Here is a 23,878-nt window from a genome sequence, read left to right on the forward strand (position 1 = left end):
CTTCATGTTTGTCATAATTCTCATTTTCTTGTTGTTAGAGTTAGAGTCAAAATTTTACCAAACCCCTCCCTCTATTTTTAATTCAAGCCGAAAGTATCTATCAAAGAATTAATGTGCAATTTATTTAGAGAATTTGTATCATAACTAGATAAACAATTTTCCCACTTCAGTATAAATATGTCTATCTAATGAATACAAAGTTCTTATTTTTTCAAATAAAAATAATGATCCAGCAAACGTTTTGTTCCTGATTGAGATTGACCTCTCTCTTAAATAAAGATGCCCAAATGGAACTGACTGTTATTATAACGAATACGTTTTATATTTGTAAAATAGTTTTACAAACGCCATTTATGCCCTGCGTCAAATATATTAGGAGAATCGCTTAATGAATGAATGAATGAATGAATGAATGATGATGATGATGATGACGATGATGATGATGATGATGATGATGATGATGATGATGATGATGATGATGATGATGATGATAAAAATAATGATCGTAAAAGAGCCAACTGCCTACGCACAGATGGACCTGAAACGGTTCTAGGTGCAGTAAATGTTATTTCTGATCCATTTGTCCAACCAGAAATGGTTTGGTTGCTGGGTTTGTTAGATCTGGCAAAAGTGTTAAGCAATAGACTAGCATCCTATCCAAATGTGAACGAGCAATTGCCATCGTCCATATAACACTAGAGAAACCTGTATGAACTCCACCTCCAGGGGCCACATAGATCGCAATGACTATTTTATTTCATCTCTAGCGGATTCGAAAAAAAAAAATGAAATCCTTGTTTACCCATTACTGAATAGATTAGTGATGAAGGATGCACCCAAGGCTTATAGTAATTTAACTTTCAAGATCAATCATAAAATTGAGTTTTCTTTTTCTTATTTCCAATCAAGAGATGGGGAGCCATTTGGCATCATGTGTATTTTTGATGGCATTAGTATTTGGAGTCAGAGGCCAGACATGCAGTTCATCTCTACCAAGTGAGTGTTACTTTACTGGAGCAGGTACCATCTCTGCTGGAAGTGCTAACAGCAATAGTTACTTTGCTATTGGCGGTCTGTTCGACATTCATGAAGAAGAGGATGGCTCCTACTGTGGATCAAAAATCTCTCAGGAAGGAATGACTAATTTATTGGTTAGTTATCTTTGTATTTCTTACCAGTTAAGTTGACAACAATTTCTTTAAGTTTAGCAACGGACTTTTTATCAAATTGTATTGATTTTTGATAGAGATAAATAGCTAAAGCTAGTTCGTTTATTAAACAAATTATATTGCTCTTTATTCCTCAGTTCTTCTGGGATGTAACATATAGGAACGAATTTGATAATTACCCATAATTTACCCATTTGATGAAAACTAAATCCAAAAACAGAACACGACAAAATGCCATCTTCACACATCATCACATCATTGATGATCATGATGATCATCATTCTCACATATTTCTCATTGCATATCCTTTATCATCATTTACGACACCTTTATTATCAATGCTGTTTCTATAACTAATGATATCTAGCACAACTTGACTTTCTTTATGACAAAATCAATTGGTCAACCTTCTTGATTCACAGGCATTCTACTGGAGTATCAACAAATATGCTAATGAGATTCTGCAGGGAAGGCAGATGGCTGTTGGAGCTATTGCTTTTGACAGCTGTATGCGACCAGACCAGGTTAGCTAATTTCATATCTAATCAGTTATCAATCAATATGCTCTGTTTATTCACCACTACATAATTCTATCTCATACTATCGAATCTGTGGTTGCAATTTACTTTCACCTTAATCCTTTAAGAATCAACTTTAATTTTTCTTCAACTGACATAAAATCATTTAATTTTCAAGAGGATAGTCTGTGTTGCATCAATATGTTACTGTCACGGCTTTTTTAATTCCGAAAATGACACATCTCTTTTAATAATCAGATGAATATTGAATAAGTAATTAAGAAATCTTACATGTGTAATAATGAGTTACGAGACAATTAAGATTGATGAGGATTTAGAGACCACCTGGTTTAAAACAAAATTGCCTGCGTAAAATAGATTGCACATACATCTATTAGCCTAAAACACTACAAATCTAGATGTTCCTCATGTATAACTAAGTTAAAGTGGTCCTTTTGAAATACTGATCTGTAGGAGTTTGTCCCGCTCTCTGTAGTGATAAATGGACAATATCAATTACCTCGTTTTGGATAGGACGATGGCCCATTGCATTTACTTCCAATCAGATCTAACACATCTAGCTACCATGTCACTGCTTGGTGGACAAATGGTCAGTAAAAAAATCAACCCACATCAACTAAACCGATATTGAAATAAATATTAATTCACTATAATTTTTAAAGAAAAATCTATCAGGGAAAAAACAAACAAACAAACAAACCAACACCCCCCCCCCCCCCCCCCCCCCCCCCCCCCCACGAAAGAAAAACCAACAACAAACAATCATTACATATATGTTTTCTTAATTACAGACTATTGAGAATGTGCTCAGCTTCTCTCATTGCAAAGTCCAAGTCCAGGGCCTGAGTCAACAGAATGTTGTTGCATACGTTGGACCATACTCAAACATGGACACTCATAGAGCTGGAATGCTTGCTGAGGATTTAAAAATTACTTTAATGAGCCCTGGTGCTCATGCTTTAGGTAGAACAATTATCATTAACGCTTTGATATTAACAAGTATTTTTTCAATGTTGATTTCAGCTTATAGATTGTCATTTGACAAAGGTGATTCTAGCCTCTTTGTCTTTAATGACTCATAATAGAGTTGTAGTAAGATGAATAAATTAATGCAGACGTTCTCAATCACTCTAGACAGATACTACATTTGAAACTAATTTTGTATTTTGGAGTGACGGATGGCATCGACTGTAGAGTTTTTCTGTCGCGGGAAATGTAAATGTTGCTTCTCAAAGTGCGAAGAAATGAAAAACAATGTGAAATTGAATATAAGCTTCAATTTAATTACAAAAACAGATCAAATGTACGTTTCGGGTTTCCCCTTTGTCAACAAAACAGGATGAATGAAACACTACAGATGAATGAGATAATGTAGTAGTGGTGTTGTTAAGATGAATAAAAAAAAAACCCAATGGTTTATCAGTGTTTATACCACTGGGACTTAGGAACTTCAAAACAAACTCTGTGGAAAGGGGGGGGGGGGGGGGGTAACATGGAAAGGTGATGTTTTAGACACAGTAATGTATGAGAGGCCATATGCAATAGTCTCAGTCAGACAATGTCCTCCACATTGCAGGACACAGCATTGTGGTATGGACAGGTCGCTGAGGCAATCATTAAAGGAGGTGAAGACATTGAAAATGCACTACATTAATTGTTAGTAAGTTCCAGCTCAGCCCCATCTTACGTTGGCAGTCAACATCAGGTTTCTGAGCATAATTGAGACCTTATTGTAGACAAAGAAGAATGCATCACAATTTTTAAAAAGATTTTCTTTTAGATATGTCGTAATATCAGCAGTAATACTCAGTCCAACTGAGAATAGGAAGAAGAATGTGTTTGACAAAGGGCATGTGTTTTTAAAAAAAACCCCAGATATTACACACATTCTAGGCAAACAAAAACTTCCTTTCTTTTGATCCATTTTCCCATATTATACTATTGCAGGTTTGAATCAAAAAACTCTCCTCAAAGTAAGACCCGGTCAAGCTTATGACCTCAAGGCCATACATGCTTTCTTGGAGCACCAAAAGGCTGAGTTTGTAATGGTGATCTACACTCCAAAATCGCAAATGGCTTATAAAGAGATGATGGAACTGCTGAATAAGAAACCAATAGGCTCCAATAGTAAATTATGCCACAAGTTGGAATTTATGCTTGAGGATGAATCTTCAGACGATAATGTGAGATTTTCTCTAATTTATTCATATTCTGTTATCCATCTAGGAATGACTTAACACCTTTACAAAACCATACTGAAGCGTTTTGTAATAAAAAAGATGAATCACATAGAATTCTCTTTATTTGTGCGGCTATGTGGTCTCGTGGTATGACACTCACTTTTAGATTGGAAGGTCCTGGGTTCGAGCCTCACTCGGTGCATAGTTGAGTCCTTGGAAAAGGCTCTTTACTCACATTCTCTCACCGTACTCAGGTGTAAAATGAGTACCTGGCCGTTAACAGCGTTGTCTCTGTCAGAAAAAAAAAGTATTATCGCCTAACAGATGTCATGTCTACATGTTACGTGTTGCTGTTGGTCAGGGACCCTCTGTAAAGCGCTTTGAGCACATTTAGTGGAGATCCTATATGTTAAATGTTGCCATTGGCTAGGAACCGACTGTAAAGCACTTTGAGCACATGTAATGAATATTTTTAAAAAGTAGTCCTTCGGAGCCATATGCCCATGGAGCCAGAGTTTATCCTGGTTTCTATAGTGTGAAACGGACAATAGCAATTGCTTGCTACCCTTGGATAGGATGCTATTCTATCGCAAAGTACTTTCCACCAGATCTATCAGACCCAGCTACCCAATCACTGTTTGGTGGACAGGGGGGGAGGGGGGGTCAGAAAAACATCTCGACTGCACCCGGGATGGTCCCTTTGCTTGTGAAGGGAGTGCTCTACCAACTAAGCTATTGGAACTCCCTTGTATTGAATATTACACCACATAAAATCTCAAGTTTTGACATGGACTTTTACATTTTGTTTGTGAGAAAAGACTAATATTCTTATCTGTCTCAGGGGTTGTTTTAATCATTTATTTTGTTTAATAAACTGACACTTCATTGTAACGACTCAGCTCAGACTTTGTTAATTCAATTTATTTATTATCAATCTTATGGTAAATTCAAAATAAATATATAATACAGCCAACTCAGACGGAGTTCTTTCAGTAATTAACACAAAACAATCGTCTAACAAATGTTTCTAAGGAACAAAGAGTGCTTAAACATTCGCACAGTCAACATTCATACTCACATGCAAAACATGCAAAACACAAAATGCGTAACGCTACAAAGGATTCTAACATAATTATACACAGCCGAACAACTACATTCGCACATAGCCAAACAACTTCTATATACTATAATACATGTCACAGTCATAACCTTTCCATTACCAATTGATGCATATTTATATGAAAACTAATATTTTTGCCTATCAATCTTCAGATCAAAGCAGTTGCCGAGGACCTGGTGAAATACAGCGTGGCTAAATATGTTGTGCCACTTCTGTCGAAGACGGCGACAAAGACACTGATGGAAATGACTGCAAAATTGAATAATCAGAACTTAATTTACATCCTTCACTCTGACATCGGCAGAGACGTGTAAGTTTATTTCATTGAATTGCAGCAATGTTAATCCATGTATTCAACTGTCCCCACTACAATTGGTTATATGTAACTCACAGTTTCTGGGCGGGGTTCCCTACCTCCCATAGTGGGCAGGGAGGTACTTGCTGTGTCTTCTATACCCCTATATCTGTTTTCCAACTTGCTTTCTGTGTTTGTCTTGAAATGAGATTACTTGGTTTTGTCCTGGGCCTTGTCGGATGCCCTGGCTGAGAGGGAAACAGTCAAAGTATAGTTAGTTTTGGGAAATGACATTTTTTTCCTTGTAAATCATCTCTCTGTTATGTACTGTTATTTTGTTTTATTCTTAAAATATGGTTTGTAAACATTTGAGTGTGTTCCTCTTAGTGGGGGGGGGGGGGGGGGGACTTGTGCTGGTGTCTGGGTGAGACATTTAGGTGATCTCAAACTAAGCACTCGTACATTGATAGTGTGCTCTTGGAATCTAAATCTGTTTCCTATTTGAACCTTTTCCCCTTGTCTTACTCATTCCTCAAGTCCCTTTACTTGTACATGTAGAATGTTTTTACTATCTAATTTTCTTCCTTTTTACTGGCGTTGATATGACCTAAATGTCGCCGTAAAGCCCTTAAAAACAAACAAAACAACTCAAAGTTTCCAAACAGTAGGTAATATGTGGGGATGAATACAACCCTAAATAGTGAGTTTAGAATTGAAATTAATATAAGAAATAAGAACGTTGGATCTTTTGCAATAAAAAATATTCTATTTATTGTTTATCTTTAAAAAGAAAAATCGAAATTTATTTGTCCCATGTTTCATGTCTGTGGCTAAAAAATAGATGTCCAGTATCTAGTTCATTACAACATAATATCATTTTGAGACACTTGATCACATGTCTGTATAAATATTACATATAAAATGCAAGCAACTGTCTGGAAGAATCTGAAAAGGTGAGAATGAAATAGTGCCAGACAAAAGAGAATGAGAGACCAAAAGAAAATAATCTGTCTTGACTGGTAATCAAACCTCAGATTTCCTGATTACCCGTCTTGAGATATCTCATTCGTCCTTCATGTTTCATTCATCATGTTTTGTTGATAAAGGGGAAATCCAAAACGTCCACAGTATCTGTCTTCATCTCATAAATTGAAGCTTATTATTCAATACTTATCTTTGTATTTTACCTTTCAACTTCAAGCAGCAACATTTTCATTATATTTTATTAAGGAGAACGTATATTGTTTCTTAAATTAACAAAAACTCCAATCTGACATTTTTAGTCATCATATTGAAAAAGTAATTTTCGGCATCTGGTTCATCCTTACATAATACCTCATAAGTTGATGGGTCACACATGCATAACGGAATATTTCTCTGTCGTCGATCTGGCTTTTTAGTAATGTATTTATGTTTTCATTGTTTTTTTTTAATTGTTGGATGAAGAAGGGCTTTTGGTATTTTGGTCTTTTTTTGTTGTTTGTTTGACGCTGTTATATTCATTTTGTTTATTACTTTTTATAATCCACACCTTCTAGCAGCTTAGTTTCACTTAAACAATATTTATATGATTTATCCATTATCTTCCCAGAAACTACGTAAAAGAACATGCCATCATTGTTGAACCAGCTTTACCTGTAGGAAATGAATTGGCTGTGCTCACAGCATTCAATAACTTTCTCAAGGATGTCAATTCCAATGCTACTCAATTTGCCAGCCTGAATCGTCTAGACGTCAGCAACCCTTGGCTGTCGGCTTTCATCCAGCAGAATATGTAAGCATGCCTTTCGTCTCTCGTGACATTTGACCTTAAAGCAGCAAGGATAGCCTCAACTTTTCATCTTTCTCATATTTCAATTCTAATTCTGGAGTACAGAATTATTAAAGTGATAAGTAATATGAACTTTCTGGGTGGGGTTCCTGACCTCCCATAGTGGGCAGGGAGGCACTTACTGTGTTGCCAAGTTGCCTTCTGTCTTTGTCTTGGAATGGGATTACTTGTCCTGGCCCTGGCCTGATACCCTGGCTGGAAGAGAAACAGTCAAATGTATAGTTATGGGAAATTATATTTTTGTCTTGTAAATCACCTATCTGTCATGCACTGTATTATTTTTGTTTTACATATATATGATATGTAAACGTTTGAGTGTGTTCCTCTTATTAGGGATTGGTGCTTGTGTCAGGACGAGACATTTAGGTGATCGCAAACTTAATACATTGATAGTGTGCTCTTGGAATCTACATCTGACTGTTCCCTATTTGAACTAATTTTCCTTTGTTTTATTTACCCCCCCTCCCCTCCTCCCCCTATTTTTATCTGGTTTATTTACTACAATTGTTGTCAATGTTGATCTCTTCAGCAAACTTCCCGACCTGTTTAGTGCACCTTCTCCAATGGCCATGAATGTGTGGCGAACAATCCTCAGTGTCAGATACATAATAGATGTAAGTAGTAGCATTTTGTATTAATTTTGTATTAGAATAAGAATCTGAAAAAAGTGCGTATGAAACAGTGCTGAAATATAAATTCAAGAACAACACATCCCAAAACATCGGTCTCCCTGGACTGAGGATCAAAACTCTGGCCACCTGTGTTTCCTAACTTGTCACTCTGATATTTTAGAAAGCAATTTTGTCCAAAATACGCAAATGGGAGAAGCTGTGCAAGAATATGAGTAAATGAAATTGGACAAAAAGTGGCCTCATTTATTGAAATTGTTAGTTTTTTTTTTGTATTTTGACACTTACTCAAAGTGATACTAATCTGCTAAAAGCTGTAGACTGTAAAGAGCAATAAAAAAAAATGAATATAACAGCCTCAAAAAAGAAGATAATGTAAATGTTGCTGCTCGAAGCTCGAAGAAATAGATAATAATGTGAAATCGAATATAAGCTTCAATTTAGTTACAAAAACATATCAAATGAACGTTTCGGGTTTCCCCTTTATCAACAAAACAGGATGAATGAAACACCACAGATGAATGAGATAATGTGGTATTGACGTAGTTAAGATGAATAAAGAAAAAGGGCTAAGGAATGATATGTTTTGGACCACAAAACAGGTCTTGAATCAAACGGGTATTAAATCGTGTTTGTCAGATGTCAGAGATTGACTTGGAACAGAAATTTTATATTTTCCTTTTTTTGCACTTTTAAGTAATTATTTTATTTCTTCTCAATAAAACAAGATGCATTCAAACCCTGTCTACTATTTCTGGCTATAAATTCAATTTTCAATTGATGTTCATTGGGTGAACCTGGTACTGATGCAGGATTTTTAAAGCCTTTGTGTGGCTATGTGGTCTGGTGGTATGACACTCACCTTTGGATGGGAAGGTCCTGGGTTCGAGCCCCAATCTGAGTAGCACATAAATGAATCCTTGAAAATAGCTCTTTACTCAGTTCTCTCACTGTACTCAGGTGTAAAATGAGTACCTGGCCATTAACAGTGTTGTATGTGTCAGAAAAAAAAATTGTAATATTGCCTAACATCCGTCATATCTCGTCCAATATGCTATATGTTGCTGTTGGCCAGGGACCTTTTGTAAAGCGCTTTGAGCATGTTTAGATGATATTGCGCTCTATAAAAAAAGCTTGTGTTTAAAATAAAAATTACCTGAAATTTGTGATTTAAATTATATCCCCATATGTCAGCACCGATGCTCGAACCAGATATCTACAAGAGATTTTAAAGTTAAAAGGTCCAAGGTGTCAAATGTTGGTTTTATGTCTTTGAGAGACTATTTTCTTTGCTTCGATAAAACATAGATTTAACCAAAGTCTCACCACATTTAACCTGTTTATACAATAACTTAAATTCAATTTATGACATCTAAATCACCCAGGCACATTAGCATTTTAATGGCCTTAGGTCTAACACCTAATGCTTTGCCGCCTTGTTTTATCTAATTGAACCCGTCATGAAAAAATTGCATTTATTGCAACAGGGAATGCACCAAGGAATCATCAATAAATGTGCAAGGTTCTCTGCCAGTAACTACCAATTCTGTGACCAGTTGCGTAACTTGCCAGGCCACTTGGATGAGCTCTATCAGGTCATCAAAGGAGATCATTTTGGAGATGATGGACAGTTGAAGTCTGCATTCATTCTACACAACTATTATGTTTACGATGTTCAAAAGGGATATATCAAAGTAAGTGAAAATATATGTATTTATGATGGATGAGGACAAGAGATACAGACTGACAATTTCCACTTTATATATGATTTTTTTTTTTTGTTTTGTTTGGTAATTAATCAATTCAAATGTCTTTCGTTAAAATAAGTTACTAATGTTAGTGAGTAATATCGGTGTAAGTATGTGTGTGTATCTTCGTGTATGAATGTAAATGTATCTGTGATTGAGTTTGTGTGCATGTGTATGTATTTTTTTTTCTTCATATGTATTCTCAAAATTGTCAAAGAATGAATGTTCGAATAGAGCACACGGTATCCTCCACAATGAGGCTCTTGGTGCTTTAAATTACATCAACACAAAACAATATGAAAAGTACATGACATCAAAAAAAGAAATGTTTTCAAGGATTTCTCGAAAACAGACAATGATTTGGATTCTCGGATGCTCTGTGTAATGGTGTTCCATACAGACGGACCAAAATTGAGAAAGGGACCTTGTTCTCACCTTTGTACGAATGTGTGGGATAGCCAAATGAGCAACGGGTCCCATTTATACTGTTTTATCTTTTTTTTTTTCTATCAGATTGGAAGTATTAGAGGAAACCAGGACACTGCAGACATCACAGAGGACCTGAAAGTCATGTATCCAGCTGCTTTCTCTGGATCCTTGTGCCCCGATCTTCTCTCCTGCTGCCAAATGCCAACCACTGCAGCTGTCACGGTCCCCAATACTAACCCTCCATCCACCGACTCAGTCACCAAAGGTCCAACTGATTCCATGTGAGTCGATGTGTATTTGAATTGAGCTTTTATAAAGCGCAATATCCACAAAACGTGCTCAAAGCGCTTTACAAAGGGGTCTCTGGACAACAGCAATATTTAACATGTAAGACGGGACATGACGCCTGTTAGGCGATATTACAATTTCTTTGGGACATAGACAATGCTGTTAACAGCCAGATACTCATTTTACACCTGAGTACAGTGAGAGAATGTGAGTAAAGAGTCTTTTCCAAGGATTCAAATATGCACCGAGCGAGGCTTGAACCCAGGACCTTCCAATCTGAAAGCGAGTGTCATACCACTAGACCACATAACCGCACATTTATATGTGACCTACCAACTCAAAAAAGTATTATGCCAGGGTGGTATTAGTAAAAAATCAAGAACCACTATGTCTTGTAGAAGTCTTTGTCAAAAATATAAAACTTGGGTTGAGTTCATTTTTGTGGTCTTGTGGTATGACACTCGCTTTCTTGGTTGGATGGGAGCATCACCCTTGAATCATATACCTATGATGTTCGCATGGGTGTACGATCCGATAGTGATGTCGTTTCTTCTTCTCTTTACTAGCCTATCCTGCTTCTTTGGTTTGTGATTGTATTTTTGACAGGGGATATTTTTTTTCTGTAAATCTTCTGCCTGTTTGTTCTTGGTTATTTATAATTTAGCTGATGATATCTTTAGGTTATGATTTTGATTTACATTTGTACTATTTTTGTTAGATTGCTTGTTTTTTTGTTTCAGCGGTCTCTCATATAACCTCAATTGTGTTGGAAGAGACCTAAAGCAACAAACAAACAAAACAAACACTCGCTTTCGCATCGGAACGTCCTGGGTTCGAGCCTCACTCAGTGCATATTTTTGAGTCCTTGGAAAAGGCTCTTTACCCACATTCTCTCACTGTACTCAGGTGTAAATTGAGTACCTGGCTGTTAACAGCGCTTTCTCTGTTGGAAAAAAAGTGTAATGTTGCCTCTCAGGCGTCATGTTTCATTCTACGCTTTGCTGTTAGCTAGGTACCCTTTGTATAGCGCTTTGAGCATGTTTTGCGGATATTGTGCTATAAAAATTTTTTTTTAAATCTCAAGATTAAAGTATACAGTCTGACTGTCAGTTGGTTTGTATGAAGAAGTTATAGGTTTTGAAGAGGTATAACTGTAATGAACATTTATTCTGGGTCTGGTCTTTTGACCTCCTTTGGTGGGCATGAGGTTACTTGCTGTGTCTTCTATCCCCCTACATCTGTTTTCGAGTTGCTTTCTGTCTTTGTCTTGGAATGGTATTGCTTGATTTTGTCCTGGCCCTTGCCAGAGTCCATTTGAGAGGGAAACAGTCAAATGTATAGTGTTAGTTTTCGGAGGTGATATTTTTACCTGTTACGGACTGATTGTTATATTTTTGTTTTTGATATTTTTTTCCTTGTAAATCATCTCTCTGTTATGTATTGTATTATGTTTAGTTTACATATCATATTATATGATTTGTATACATTTGAGTGTTTTCCTTTTAGTAGGATCCTGTGCTGGTGCCTGGATGAGACTTTTAAGTGATCTTAATATTGATTGATTGATAGTATGCTCTTGAAATCTACATCTGTTCCCTATTTGAACCAATTCCCCTTTGTCTTACTTTTTCTTGGGTGCTTTAACTCTTTCAGTGCTGAGGCTATATTCGCATTTTTGTCACAAAATGGCTGACACCTGATTGAGGCAGCGTGAAAATGACAAGCTAAGACAAACTGGCATTCGAATTCTGTGCAAAATCTCAATGAAAATCCCCCCCCCCCCCCTCCATATGGCCAATTAAATGTTCTGATGAAAGAAATGACACCATTGGTTCAATAGATAGAACTTTTGTAGAAAGTAGGATTGGATTACATATTGTGTTTGTCTTTCAAGACCGGCTACACTGTGCGGCCATTGGCCAGTAGAACAGATTCTGCTCTGGCCGCACAGTGCAGCCAATGGCGTTGAAATTGTAATTCTAGAATTATTGACTATTCCATTTGCTTTATTATTACTGGCGCTGATATGATCTAAATGAGTTGCAAATGCTGGAAAACCCTTATAAACAACAAAACAAAAACAACTATTTATTACATTTACAGAGTTTGATTGATTTTTGATAAAATGTTTCAACTATATGTTATATTATATCTTCTTACAGTTATGTTCTCTATCCAATGGATAAAGAAATTACAGGAGCCTTTTCTAACATGGATCGTGATGACGATGATTATGGAACTCGATTTGATTTGGATCAGAAATGGATCCTCGCCCTTGGAGTCTTAGCTGGTGAGATGGTCAAAGACATCAAAATATTGCATTTTCAAACTCAGAATGTTTATGCAACTTGTCTGCAAAACAGACATTGTAAAGGGTGCGAGAAAAAATAGAATGGAAAAAAAATTATAACGCTATTTTGATACGAAGTTAAAAATAAAGAATATACGAAAGTTTACATGCCACAAGAACAAAACCTTAATTTTAAAAATTCCCTATTGGTTAAGAAACTATACCAAACTCGTATTAAAATCATGATTAATCGAAAGTTTCCAAACTTGCATCTTGTTTTAGCAGTCCAGTGTTACAAGTGTAAGAAGGTGACCTGTTAAGTTGAAAATCAAATGACCGATTGGGACGGAATCTGGAATAAGTTGCTTTGTCTTCTAACAATGCTACATGTTTTTCAGTATAGGCAGATCATAATAATATTTGATCTATTTCTTATGATGAATGGAGTCCAATGAGTCCTGACTTGAATCCAATGGATTACAGCATTTGGTCATTGGTGTCCAATATGGTTTAAAAGGGTCGGATAATTGTACAACGTTGTACACAGAAGCAGAGTTAAAAGAGTCAATTGGAAATGCATGGGATGAAATCTTAGTTCAATACAGTAGAAAACCAATTAGATCATGGGAAAAAAGGATATGTACAGTCATAAAGCAACATGGGGGATCAACGGCGGATCACATCAAAATTTGAGAATTAAGTCCAAAATATTTTATATGGCAAATTTGTGTTGTGTCTATTAAAACAGTTGTCATATTGGGGCAGCGTAGCTCAGCAATACGGTCTTTGCTTCATACCTGGAAGGTATCAAGTTCGACCACACACTGCTGCGCTGTGTGGATTTGAGCAAGTCACCTCACCCTAGCTCAATTTGCAGCACTGTACTGCGGCTGATGCCTGGGTTATCCCAGTCTTCCCTTGGAATAGACCCTAGAGAAAAATTTCCCCTATGGGATGAATAAAGGGAATTTTATTTTATTTTATTTATATTAATATTTTTGAATATATTTTTCTGAAAGCCTGTTTACATAAAATTCAATAGATTATTTTGATTGTGGTGAAATTTTTATTTTACATCGGTTATAGTCTGGCAGCGAGAGGGTTCTAAACTTTTCTCATTCTTTTTTCTCATGCCCAATATATATAATGAACTTGAGCATAATGAAATTCCCACAGAGCACATGTCCGACTTTGCGGTTAATTGGCATTAGAGATTTCAATTAATTCATTAAATAATAAGAATACTAATAATATAATAATAATAATAATAATAATAATAATAATAATAATAATAATAATAATAATAATAATAATAATAATAATAGTAATAAAAATGATAATAATAATAATAATAATAATATAATAATAATAATAATAATAATAATAATAATAATAATAATAATGATAATAAATAATAATAATAATAATAATAATAATAATAATAATAATAATAATAATAACGAAATTATAAAAGAAAAATAATTAATTAATTGTTTATTGGATTGATACATAAGTTGATAATTCAATAAATTCATTAACAAAAAAAAAAGAGATATGGTATAATGGTAATATTCAGGCTATACACAAGGTGTTCCCAAACTTACGGTACGTCTAAAATTTCATTATCGAATTTTATTTATTCCTTTATGTTCATTTGTCTGAATCATACTCTTCTTCAATGTATGTATTATTACGTGGTTTTATGGACATCTCAAATATAATCTCCTGGAACTCCCGAATGCTATTTTTATTCATTTTCTTTCAACAGGTCTGGGTATTTTATGTGTGTTGGTGTTTGAGATCTACATCCTTTACAAAATGGTGGGCAAGAAGGTGGACAATAAGTGGAGAACTATGTGGCTTGGTCAGCTCTTACTATTTGGAATTTTCCTGGCATACCTCGTGTGCTTTGCCTTTATATTCATCCCTACTAAGGTGTGTGATTAATGTGTTTTGTTGGTGGTATGATGGTGACGGTGGTGGTGATGATGGTGGTGGTGATGATGGTGATGATGATGGTGAGGGCAATGATGATGGTGACGGTGGTGGTAGTGGTGGTGTTGATGATGATGATGATGATGATGGTAGTGGTGGTGGTAGTGATTATGATGTCAAGGATGATGATAATGGTGGTGGTGGTGATGATGGTGACAACATTGATGATGGCTAGGTATGATAATCATAATGATGATGATGACGATAATGATGATGATGATGATGATGATGATGATGATGATGATGCTGGTGGCGGTGCGTAGTGATGGTTTTGCTATGAGGTGGTGTTGGTATAAAAAGGTGTATTCAGATTTTTTATAATTTGATTTTGGTATAATTTTCATCATCATTTCAGGCCACCTGTGGAATTACTCGATTTGGGGTGGGTGTGGCCTATGCCATCTGCTTTGCCGTCCTATTGGTCAAGTTGATGGTCATTCTGACCTCCAAGAGCTCAGACGTTCTCATCCCAGGAGATGTGGATTCTCCCAACTACCTGAAAGGAGTTTACCAGTTTCTGATGTTCGCTTTTGCTGTTGGAATCCAGGTTTGGTTACACTTTATTCTTTGTTAAAATAAACCAAATATTTACTATATCTTTCAAGGAAGTAGTCTCTTCTCTGAGCCATAAGATTAATGTGGGGGGAAGGGGGGGGGGGGGGGCAGAATTCATTATCTTGGTGTCCTTTGTGCTTGGGGGTCCTGATAGCTCAGTAGGTAGAGCACTGGTTTCAGATACAAAGGGACAATGATCTATCCAGGGTGCAGTCGAGATTTTTACTGACCCCCCCCCCCCCCCCTTGTCTATCCAGCAGAGATTGGGTAGCTGGTTCTGTTAGATCTGGCAGAAAGTGCTTTGTGATAAAGTGATGTCCTATTCAAAGGATAGCAAGTAATTATTTTTGTCCGTTTCACGCTATAGAAACTGGGATAAACTCTGGATCCATGGGCCTAATGGCTTTGAAGAACTACTTTGTTTTTCATCTTTGATATATAAATAGCTTGTTACCCTTTGGATAAAACACTGATCTATTGTAAAATACCTTATACCAGATCTAATAGACCCAACTACCTAATCACTACTGAGCGGACAGTGGGATCAGAAAAAAATCTGAAAAATAACCAAAATAACATCTGACTGCATGAGATCCAACACTTTTTCCCTTTTGTAGTGGTGCCAGTGGCCTACTAGATTATCAAGTCCTCTTTGCCTTCATAAGATTGTACTCTATATCCAATAATAGTAATAGTTGAACACCTTTTGCTTAAACCTCAAGACGTTTTCACAAGTTACTGTCTAAGACGGTATAAGACATCGATGCATATTATGATTCAATAATAGGAATAAAAATGCATAAATAATTATGTTCCCAAAATATTGCAAGATTGTAAGCAAAATATTTTTTTTCTTTATTTCAATAGATTGTAAACAATATGTAAAAAAAAATAATAATAACATAGAATTCTTTTTATTCATCCCATAGGGGAAATTTGTCTCGAGGGTCTATTCCAAGGGAAGACTTTAATAACCCAGGCGTCAGCCGCAATGCAATGCGGCAATTCGAGCTAGGGCGAGGTGACTTGCTCAAGGCCACACAGCGCTTCGGTGGGTGATTGAGCTCGGTACCTTTCAGGTATGAAGCAAAGATCATACCGCTGAGCCATGCTGTCCTCTGAAGTTGAGCTTTTGAGCTTTGAGCTTTTTTTTAATATAAAGCAATATCCACTAAATGTGCTCAATGCACTTTACAAGATGTTCCTGTCCAACAGCAACATTTAACATTTAGGACAAGACATGACACCTGTAAGGTTATATTATAATTTTTTCGGACAGAGACATCGCTGTTATCGGCCAGGTACTCATTTTACACGTGAGTACAGTGAGATTATGTTAGTAAAAAGCCTTTTCCAAGGACTCAACTATGCACTGAGCGAGACTCGAGCCCAGGATCTTTCGATCCGAAAGCGAGGGTCATACCACAAGACCACATAGCCAATACTATTTTTCTTTTCTTTCACTAGATTGTCATCAATGTCCAATGGCTGATCACTGTGCCTCCAGACGCCATTCAGGTCATGTCCAACGCTGGAGAAAAAGTGTGGGTTTGTAACCATTACACCTGGAAGACTGGCGAGAATATGCTGGACATGGAGAATTTTGTCCGTACAAACTTTGAGAATCATCTCCTCTCCTTGACTTACATTATGGTCATGATCCTTATCATCACAATCTTGTCTCTCAATGCCCATGGTATCATTACCAACCACAGGGAAAGTGTTTTCATTGGCATTGCTGCTGGATTCAGGTAAATATAGATAAGATAAATAAAATTTCCCTTTATTCATCCTCAGGGGTTTTAGCTTCTATCCTGAGAAAAGACTTGAGAAAATCCAGGAGTCAGCTACAGAGCAGCGCTGCAAAGTGAGCAGTGTCTTGTCTAAGGAAAGCGGGGTTTAAACCTGTGGAATTCGCCATCCCCTTTCCTTTTCCAAAACAATAAACTTGATACTTTCAGTCTAATTTGAATTTGACTCTTGAATTGAGCTTGAGCTTTTTTATTTAAAAATTGTAAAAAATATATAGCGCAATATCCACTAAATGTGCTCAAAGCGCTTTAAAAGGGGTCCCTGGTCAACAGCAACATTTAATATATAGGATGGGACATTACGCCTGCTAGGCAATATTACAATTTTCTGACAGAGACAACACTGTTAACGGCCAGGTACTCATTTTATACCTGAGTAAGGTGAGGGAATGTGAGTAAAGAGCCTTTTGCAAGGACCCAACTATGCAACGAGCGAGGCTTGAACCCTGGACTGTCCGATCCGAAAGCGAGTGTCATACCACAAGACCACATAGCCGCACAAATGTTGAATGTAGTCATTTTGATATTTAATCAATGAAAATTACAGAGGAATTTGAATTTAGGATGATTTTTACATTAAATTTACTTTATACTTTTGACTGAAAACTGAAAAAAAAATGCTTTACAAAGTTTGATTATATATATATAAAAAGAGAGAAATATCTGTTTTGACTATACATGTTTGTACATAATAATTATGTCAAAGCTCTACTTTGTCAATGATATATTTCATATTGTTTATTGTGGATTTTAAAACATTGTTTTTTTTAATATCAAAATCAGTTTAAACTTTGACTATATCGAGTTGTTGTTTTTTTTCAGTCTTGACAATGCAACAAATTTAGTGACTGATATGATACGAATGTAATAATAACGTTCAATTGTTGTTTTTTAGCATTCCCTTGTGGATGGCCTGGGGACTGGTAGGTGGGTTAAATAAGGACAAAGGTTACGGTCACGAATATGGAGATGCCTGCATTGCTTTTGGCCTTTTCTTGACAGCTACCCTCATTCTGTTTGCCATGTTCTTGCCTAAGGTAAGTGGGAGAATGGGTCTTGGAGTAGGTAATTATAGTAGAAATCTGAGATTGAATTCAAAGAGGTAAAAATGAATAAAAAGGAATAAAGCTAATTGTATTTATATCCATTTAACTGCTGTACTCTGAAAAAACACGTATTTAAACATTTGGCCAGAAAACTCGTTCTTAAAATATTGATAGATTTAAATGACCCTCCTCTTGGCAAAACTCTCAAACATGGGACCTTACGAGGTTCCATGGTCCCATGTTTGAGAGTTTTTGCCAAAATGAGGGTCATTTAAATCGATCGATATTTGGACGAGTTTTCTGGTCGTGTTTTTTTCAGAGTATGGCAGTTAACCTATTAAAAAGATAAAAACCTGAAAAGCTTTGTATGAAACATTGCCAAAGTAAAGTAAAGTGAAAATCATATGAAAAAAATCATCCCATAAAATCAGCCTGACTTGGATTTTTATCTTACACCAGTGCCTGTTCCCTGTATTGTTACTTAAAACAGAATATTTTGGAATTTTCCGTTCTTTTTCTTTTATCAAAGTTATAAAAGAATTATGAATAAAGCCTAGGATTGGATAGCTATGTTATAACCATCATTTGTCAATAAAGGGAAAACCCAAAACGTTCACTCTGTGTAATAAATAGATAAATTTCAAGGATCATTTTCATTTTCAGCATTGTTTGTTTTTTTCCTCAAGCGTTTGAAGTGGCTAAAAATGTTTAAAATTTGATCACCGCTCGCGACAGCTTTGAAAGAGAAACACTGAAATGGAGATTTTTACATTATTTTTTGTCTTAAAGTGGCTCAGAGCCGATTCCCCCTCCCCTTATTTTTGCAAGCTTATTTTTTCAAAGAAAAAAATATGAGGGAAATATTTCATCATCATAATCATCATCGTGCTTAAAATAAAAACGCAAATAAGGATATTGTTGTTGTTGTATTGATGATTATGGCAACCATAATGATGATGATGATGATGATGATGACGCTGGTTATTATAATGATGATTTTTATGACAAAAATGGACATTGTTAATAGTTTCTGGAATTAACTAATATGTCCCGTAGGTCCGCCAATTGGTGAACATGGGTGTTGAAGGAATCTACTTGGAGGACGACAGAGACACAATCTATGGTGGATCCATCATCATGGCCCCGCCATCCTACAAGAGCAAGGGCGGCACCCCATCTTCTGTCATCTATGTCAACAACCAAGGAATCTACTCAGAACCTGTAGTCGTTGGTAATGGCGACTCCAACAAAAGTAAGCTATCGCTTGTTATGTTGATTTTTCTGAATATCTGATGGTTCATCTAAAACTAATTATCATGCTGGGATAATTTAGGTGCTAAAAAATGAATATATTCATAATAAATATTATAGGGGTCCCGATAACTCAATTGGTTGAGCACTCGGTTCACATGCAAAGGGGCCAAGATCGATCCCAGGTGCAGTCAAGATTTTTTTCTGCGGCTGATGCCTGGTATATTCCAGTCTGCCCTTTGAATAGACTTTGGAGACAAATTTCCCCTTTTTTTTAACTCTTCGAATCCACAGAACTAATGATGGAAACCCAAAATATTGAATTGCCTTGTTTAAGCATACAAACAAGTATGGCACATTTTTTTTCATCGCCCCCCCCCCACCCCCTCTCTTAGAACTGATTTATAATTTGTGCTCATGTTGATCTTTACAACTATTGGGTGGGGTTCCTGACCTCCCATAGTGGGCAGGGTGGCACTTATTGTGTCTTCTATCCCCTTATATCTGTTTTCCAATTTGCTTTCTGTCTTTGTCTTGGAATGAGATTAATAAGTTTTGCCTTGTCTCTGGCTGTAGTGCTTGGTTGGGAGGGAAATAGTAAAATGCATAGTTATTATTTTGGGAGATGATATTTTTTTCCTTGTAAATAATCTCTCTTTTATGTATTGTTATATTTGCTATTTTGAATGTATAATGTAAGCAATTGAGTGCAGTCCTCTTAGTAGGGACTTGTGCTGGTGTCTGGGTGAGACTTTTAGGTGATCTCAAACTAAGTACACTGATAGGGTGCTCTTGGAATCTACACCTGTTCCCTATTTGAACCAATTCCCCTTTGTCTTGCTTTTTCCTCAAGTCCTTTTATTTGTACATCTAGAATCTTTTTACTATCCAATTTTCTTCCTTTTTACTGGCGCTGATATGACCTAAATGTTGCAAGCACCGTAAAACCCTTAAAAACATTTTTTTAAAAACAAAAAAAAAAAAAAACGGTGAGAGAATGTGAGTAAAGAGCCTTCTCAAAGGACTCAACAATCCTCCGATCCGAAAGCAAGCGTCATACCACAAGACCACATAGCTGCACTTAAGCATACAAACACGTGTGGCACATTTCTTTTTATTCCCCCCCCCCCCTACTCTTAGAACTGATTTATAATTTTAGCTCATGCTGATCTTTACAACTATTCACAACAATTTTTTTTTATCTACGCACCATTCAGTGGCGACCTACCTTAAGCACCCTATGAGCACCTACAGTGCCCCTCCCACCTACTTAAAGAAGACCGAATCAACCTATGGAGGAAGCAGAGTCTTGCGTGTCACTGACGACCTCAAAGGTCGTCACCCTAGCAATCGTTCCTCATCAAAGAAACCCCTTTCAGAGGTAAACTATGCCAGCTCTGGCCGCCCAAGGTCCCTTAAAGGCACTCTTCCACGTGAGTAGAACGTACCTAATATAAACCTCAGTCTAGAACTTAGTTCACCTACTCAAAAATTACTATTCTTTATTTTTGTCTGCCTCAATCAAGAATTATTTCCTCACATTCTGGGACTTCAGTAGTAAAATTTTGCAAATATTTGATATTAGGGTTAATCCTTAACAGAGATTAAAAATAAATAGATTTTTATAAAAAATTGCAGGTATGGTCATAGAAATAGTGAACGTTAGATAGAGCATTGCCAGAATAAACAAAAGGACCAAGGTGGGATCTTCTGATCTGCCACGGTGGGCAGAGAGGTCACTGGCTGTCATCTATTCCACATATCTACTTTCTCTTTCCATGTTGCTTTTTGTCTTTGCTCTGGAATTTTGTCCTGGTCCTAGTTGGGATCCTTAGCCAGTGTAATCAATTTACTTTTGATAGATAATAGTTTTTTACTTCGCAGATCATCTCTCTGTTATTACTGTAATGCATTTTTAACTATTATATATATTTCCTTTGAATATATTGTAAAAATAGAGCTTTTTTATTTAAAAAATTGAGCTTTTATATAGCGAAATATCCACTTAACATGCTCAAAGTCCTTTACAAGGGGACACTGGCCAACAGCAACATTTATCCTTTAGGACGGACATGACGCCTTTTTTTTTTCATAATTTGTATGTAGGGTCTATTGGGATATACATTTATTTTTATAAACTGTTTGTTTTGATTACTTCTGCAAAGCATCACTGAGCGTTATAAGTGGATATTATCTCTATATAAAATAATTACCAATTACACATAATATTACATGACATTACATTGTTAGATTATATTCTATTATCAATTTTCCTGAATTTCAGGTTCAAGATCACAATCCGATCTAGGCGCCCTCTAAGTTACAACATCCATGGATGTATAGAAAGAACTACATGATAATTCCTCCACCCACCTCTACATTGTTGCTGTCTTACTCAAGTCTATCAAAACATTCCAATACAGGGACAGTGACGAACACCTTTTACATTCCAAATATATCTTGCCATATATATTTTTATATAACGTTCAAGAAAAAAGGTATATAAATTTACGTGATATTTTTTTGAAAACTTTCAGCTTTTCAAATTTCAAATCTCAAATTATTAATGAGAGTAAAACTTAATTAGAGAGACCGATCTCGAACAGCGAAAATTTAATGTTGATACGAGTTATGAAAAATATTAATTACATATCTTTACTATATTGTCTTCCTCCTATTCTCTCTCCCTTCTTTGTTCCTATTAGAGTTCAGTGCAACGTTTTTTGTGTGGACCTTCTCAGTCCACCTGACATTGTAGCAAAGGAGTGTTTGTAAAAAACTGTAAAGGCAAGCCAGGCTTTATTTATTTTGTTTTCCATGTATTAACTGTGATTGTTTATCAAATTGTTGAATAATTTTAATTCATCCTTTGAATCTTTTTTTTTTCTTTAAAAAACAACATTTTTTATTTTCAAACCATAAGATGTCATCAAATGTTTTATGAACCTTTGTACTTAAACTGCTGTGTTTAGTTTTGTTTTTCTTGTTTTTTTTTAAATTTGTTTTTGACATATAGAATTGGTTTCATAAGATTTTTGGACTTACTTTAAAAACAAGTATTAAAAGATCTAATTCTGACAATGATGTTTGTTTTGAACACTTTATACAAAGTTCTTTATTTGCTTTTTAAGCCCTACTTATTTCATTCGGGAATATTCTAGATAATATTCATATATAATTATTTTTATAAATTTTCAAACTAATGAAAAAAGAAAAAACAAGCACAATTATGGCAGAACATCGAACTTGACAAACTCTGTATAGCAGTTCTATTCAATAGCTCTTGGTGCTATCATAAATCATAAAAGTTAAGAGCAGATCTTAAGCAGTAAATCTGGAAATTCTCCCAATAGAAATGCGATATGGTCAAGACAGTGTAAGAGTGCTAAAGAATGAATGCGTGTCATAATTATTGTTGCTCAATACTGAATGTGTTGCATATGTGTAGAATGATTGATTTATCTTCAAGATATTAAGAAATGTGAGAAAGTTTATTCTAAACGAGTAATTATATCTAAATAGAAGTTAAAGAAAGTATTTGATAAATGAATTCGAATGATACCTGCTTTTTTTCAACAAACCGGTTCTAGGTAATCAGTATAGTATTTATGATTGTACAAGTTTGCTCACATAAATGAACCTTGATGAATGATATATTGACATCTTGACTGAACTAAAAATCTGTCAATTATAACCAAAATGGAACTGGATGAAGATTGTTGACTGCAGGCAGTTTTTAATGACTAGTATTTTCATCTAATAAATATTAATATTTACAACTACTTTTTGGATTTTATAAATGCAATTCACATTTTTTAGTTTACTAATTATTTTTTTTCATATATTTATCGGAAAGAAAGGGATTGGAATCATTCATAGATATACACATTTGTACAGTTTCCAACTCAATTTTTATTTTGTTTGAAACCTGGTCGAAAACCAGCATAAGCCTTCATTTCATTTATTTTGTTTATAACAGGAAAAAAAATACGCAAATGAAAACGTTCAATGAATTATCTCACAGATTCCAATAGTTAAACCGTTTTTGTCATTTTCAGACTAGATCTAATCTAACAAAATATGCCATTCATTTCCATACTGTGTATACTATTATTATATAAATAAAATATATATTATCTTTAAATATTTAAACTGTTTCTTATTGATTCTTTTAATACAGTTGGTTGGTGATTTTGTGTGATTGACAGGGTCTATTGGTAGAGTTTTGTCTCTCTAATCTTCTTTCCTTTATCTTAAGCTTACATTTCTTATCCATGAGAGAGAGAGAGAGAGAGAGAGAGAGAGAGAGAGAGAGAGAGAGAGAGAGAGAGAGGGAGAGAGAGAGAGAGAGAGAGAGAGAGAGGGGGGGGAGAGAGGGAGAGAGAGAGAGAGAGAGAGAGAGAGGAGGAGGAGAGAGAGAGAGAGAGAGAGAGAGAGAGAGAGAGAGAGAGAGAGAGAGAGAGAGAGAGAGAGAGAGAGAGAGAATGAGTTGCTTTTTACATGTTCTCGCTGGAGGGGATTATGATCCATCCTTATGCTATGATAAAGATCATATGAACAGAAAGAAGATATATGAGAAGAGAAAAGACAAGAAGAAATATCTTCCTCTACTCATAAGATTTTTTTCTTTGTTTCTAAGGGTTTTACGACTCTTAAAACACATTGTCATATCAGCGCCAGTAAAAAGAAAGAAAATGGGATA

General features: G+C 35.6%; 1 protein-coding gene across 1 annotated transcript in view; it reads left to right on the forward strand.

Moving 5' to 3' along the window:
* The window catches only part of LOC144967476 (metabotropic glutamate receptor-like), a 23,645-nt gene extending 317 nt beyond the window's left edge, over positions 1–23,328 (forward strand). Inside the window, exons 2-18 of the mRNA XM_078904782.1 lie at positions 910–1,151; positions 1,592–1,693; positions 2,500–2,671; positions 3,656–3,891; positions 5,161–5,318; positions 6,895–7,077; positions 7,664–7,748; positions 9,251–9,457; positions 10,025–10,221; positions 12,391–12,518; positions 14,287–14,453; positions 14,869–15,060; positions 16,536–16,819; positions 17,775–17,916; positions 18,982–19,177; positions 20,394–20,609; positions 21,461–23,328. Of these exons, the coding sequence (XP_078760908.1) occupies positions 912–1,151; positions 1,592–1,693; positions 2,500–2,671; positions 3,656–3,891; positions 5,161–5,318; positions 6,895–7,077; positions 7,664–7,748; positions 9,251–9,457; positions 10,025–10,221; positions 12,391–12,518; positions 14,287–14,453; positions 14,869–15,060; positions 16,536–16,819; positions 17,775–17,916; positions 18,982–19,177; positions 20,394–20,609; positions 21,461–21,495 (2,940 nt within the window). The 5' untranslated portion in view covers positions 910–911 and the 3' untranslated portion in view covers positions 21,496–23,328. The remainder of the gene's footprint in view (positions 1–909; positions 1,152–1,591; positions 1,694–2,499; positions 2,672–3,655; positions 3,892–5,160; positions 5,319–6,894; positions 7,078–7,663; positions 7,749–9,250; positions 9,458–10,024; positions 10,222–12,390; positions 12,519–14,286; positions 14,454–14,868; positions 15,061–16,535; positions 16,820–17,774; positions 17,917–18,981; positions 19,178–20,393; positions 20,610–21,460) is intronic.
* Positions 23,329–23,878: the final 550 nt, after the last annotated feature.

Source organism: Berghia stephanieae, chromosome 3 (assembly GCF_034508935.2).
Source record: "Berghia stephanieae isolate SIO BIC M18660-M18661 chromosome 3, UCSD_Bste_1.3, whole genome shotgun sequence".
Lineage (NCBI taxonomy): Eukaryota > Metazoa > Mollusca > Gastropoda > Nudibranchia > Aeolidiidae > Berghia > Berghia stephanieae.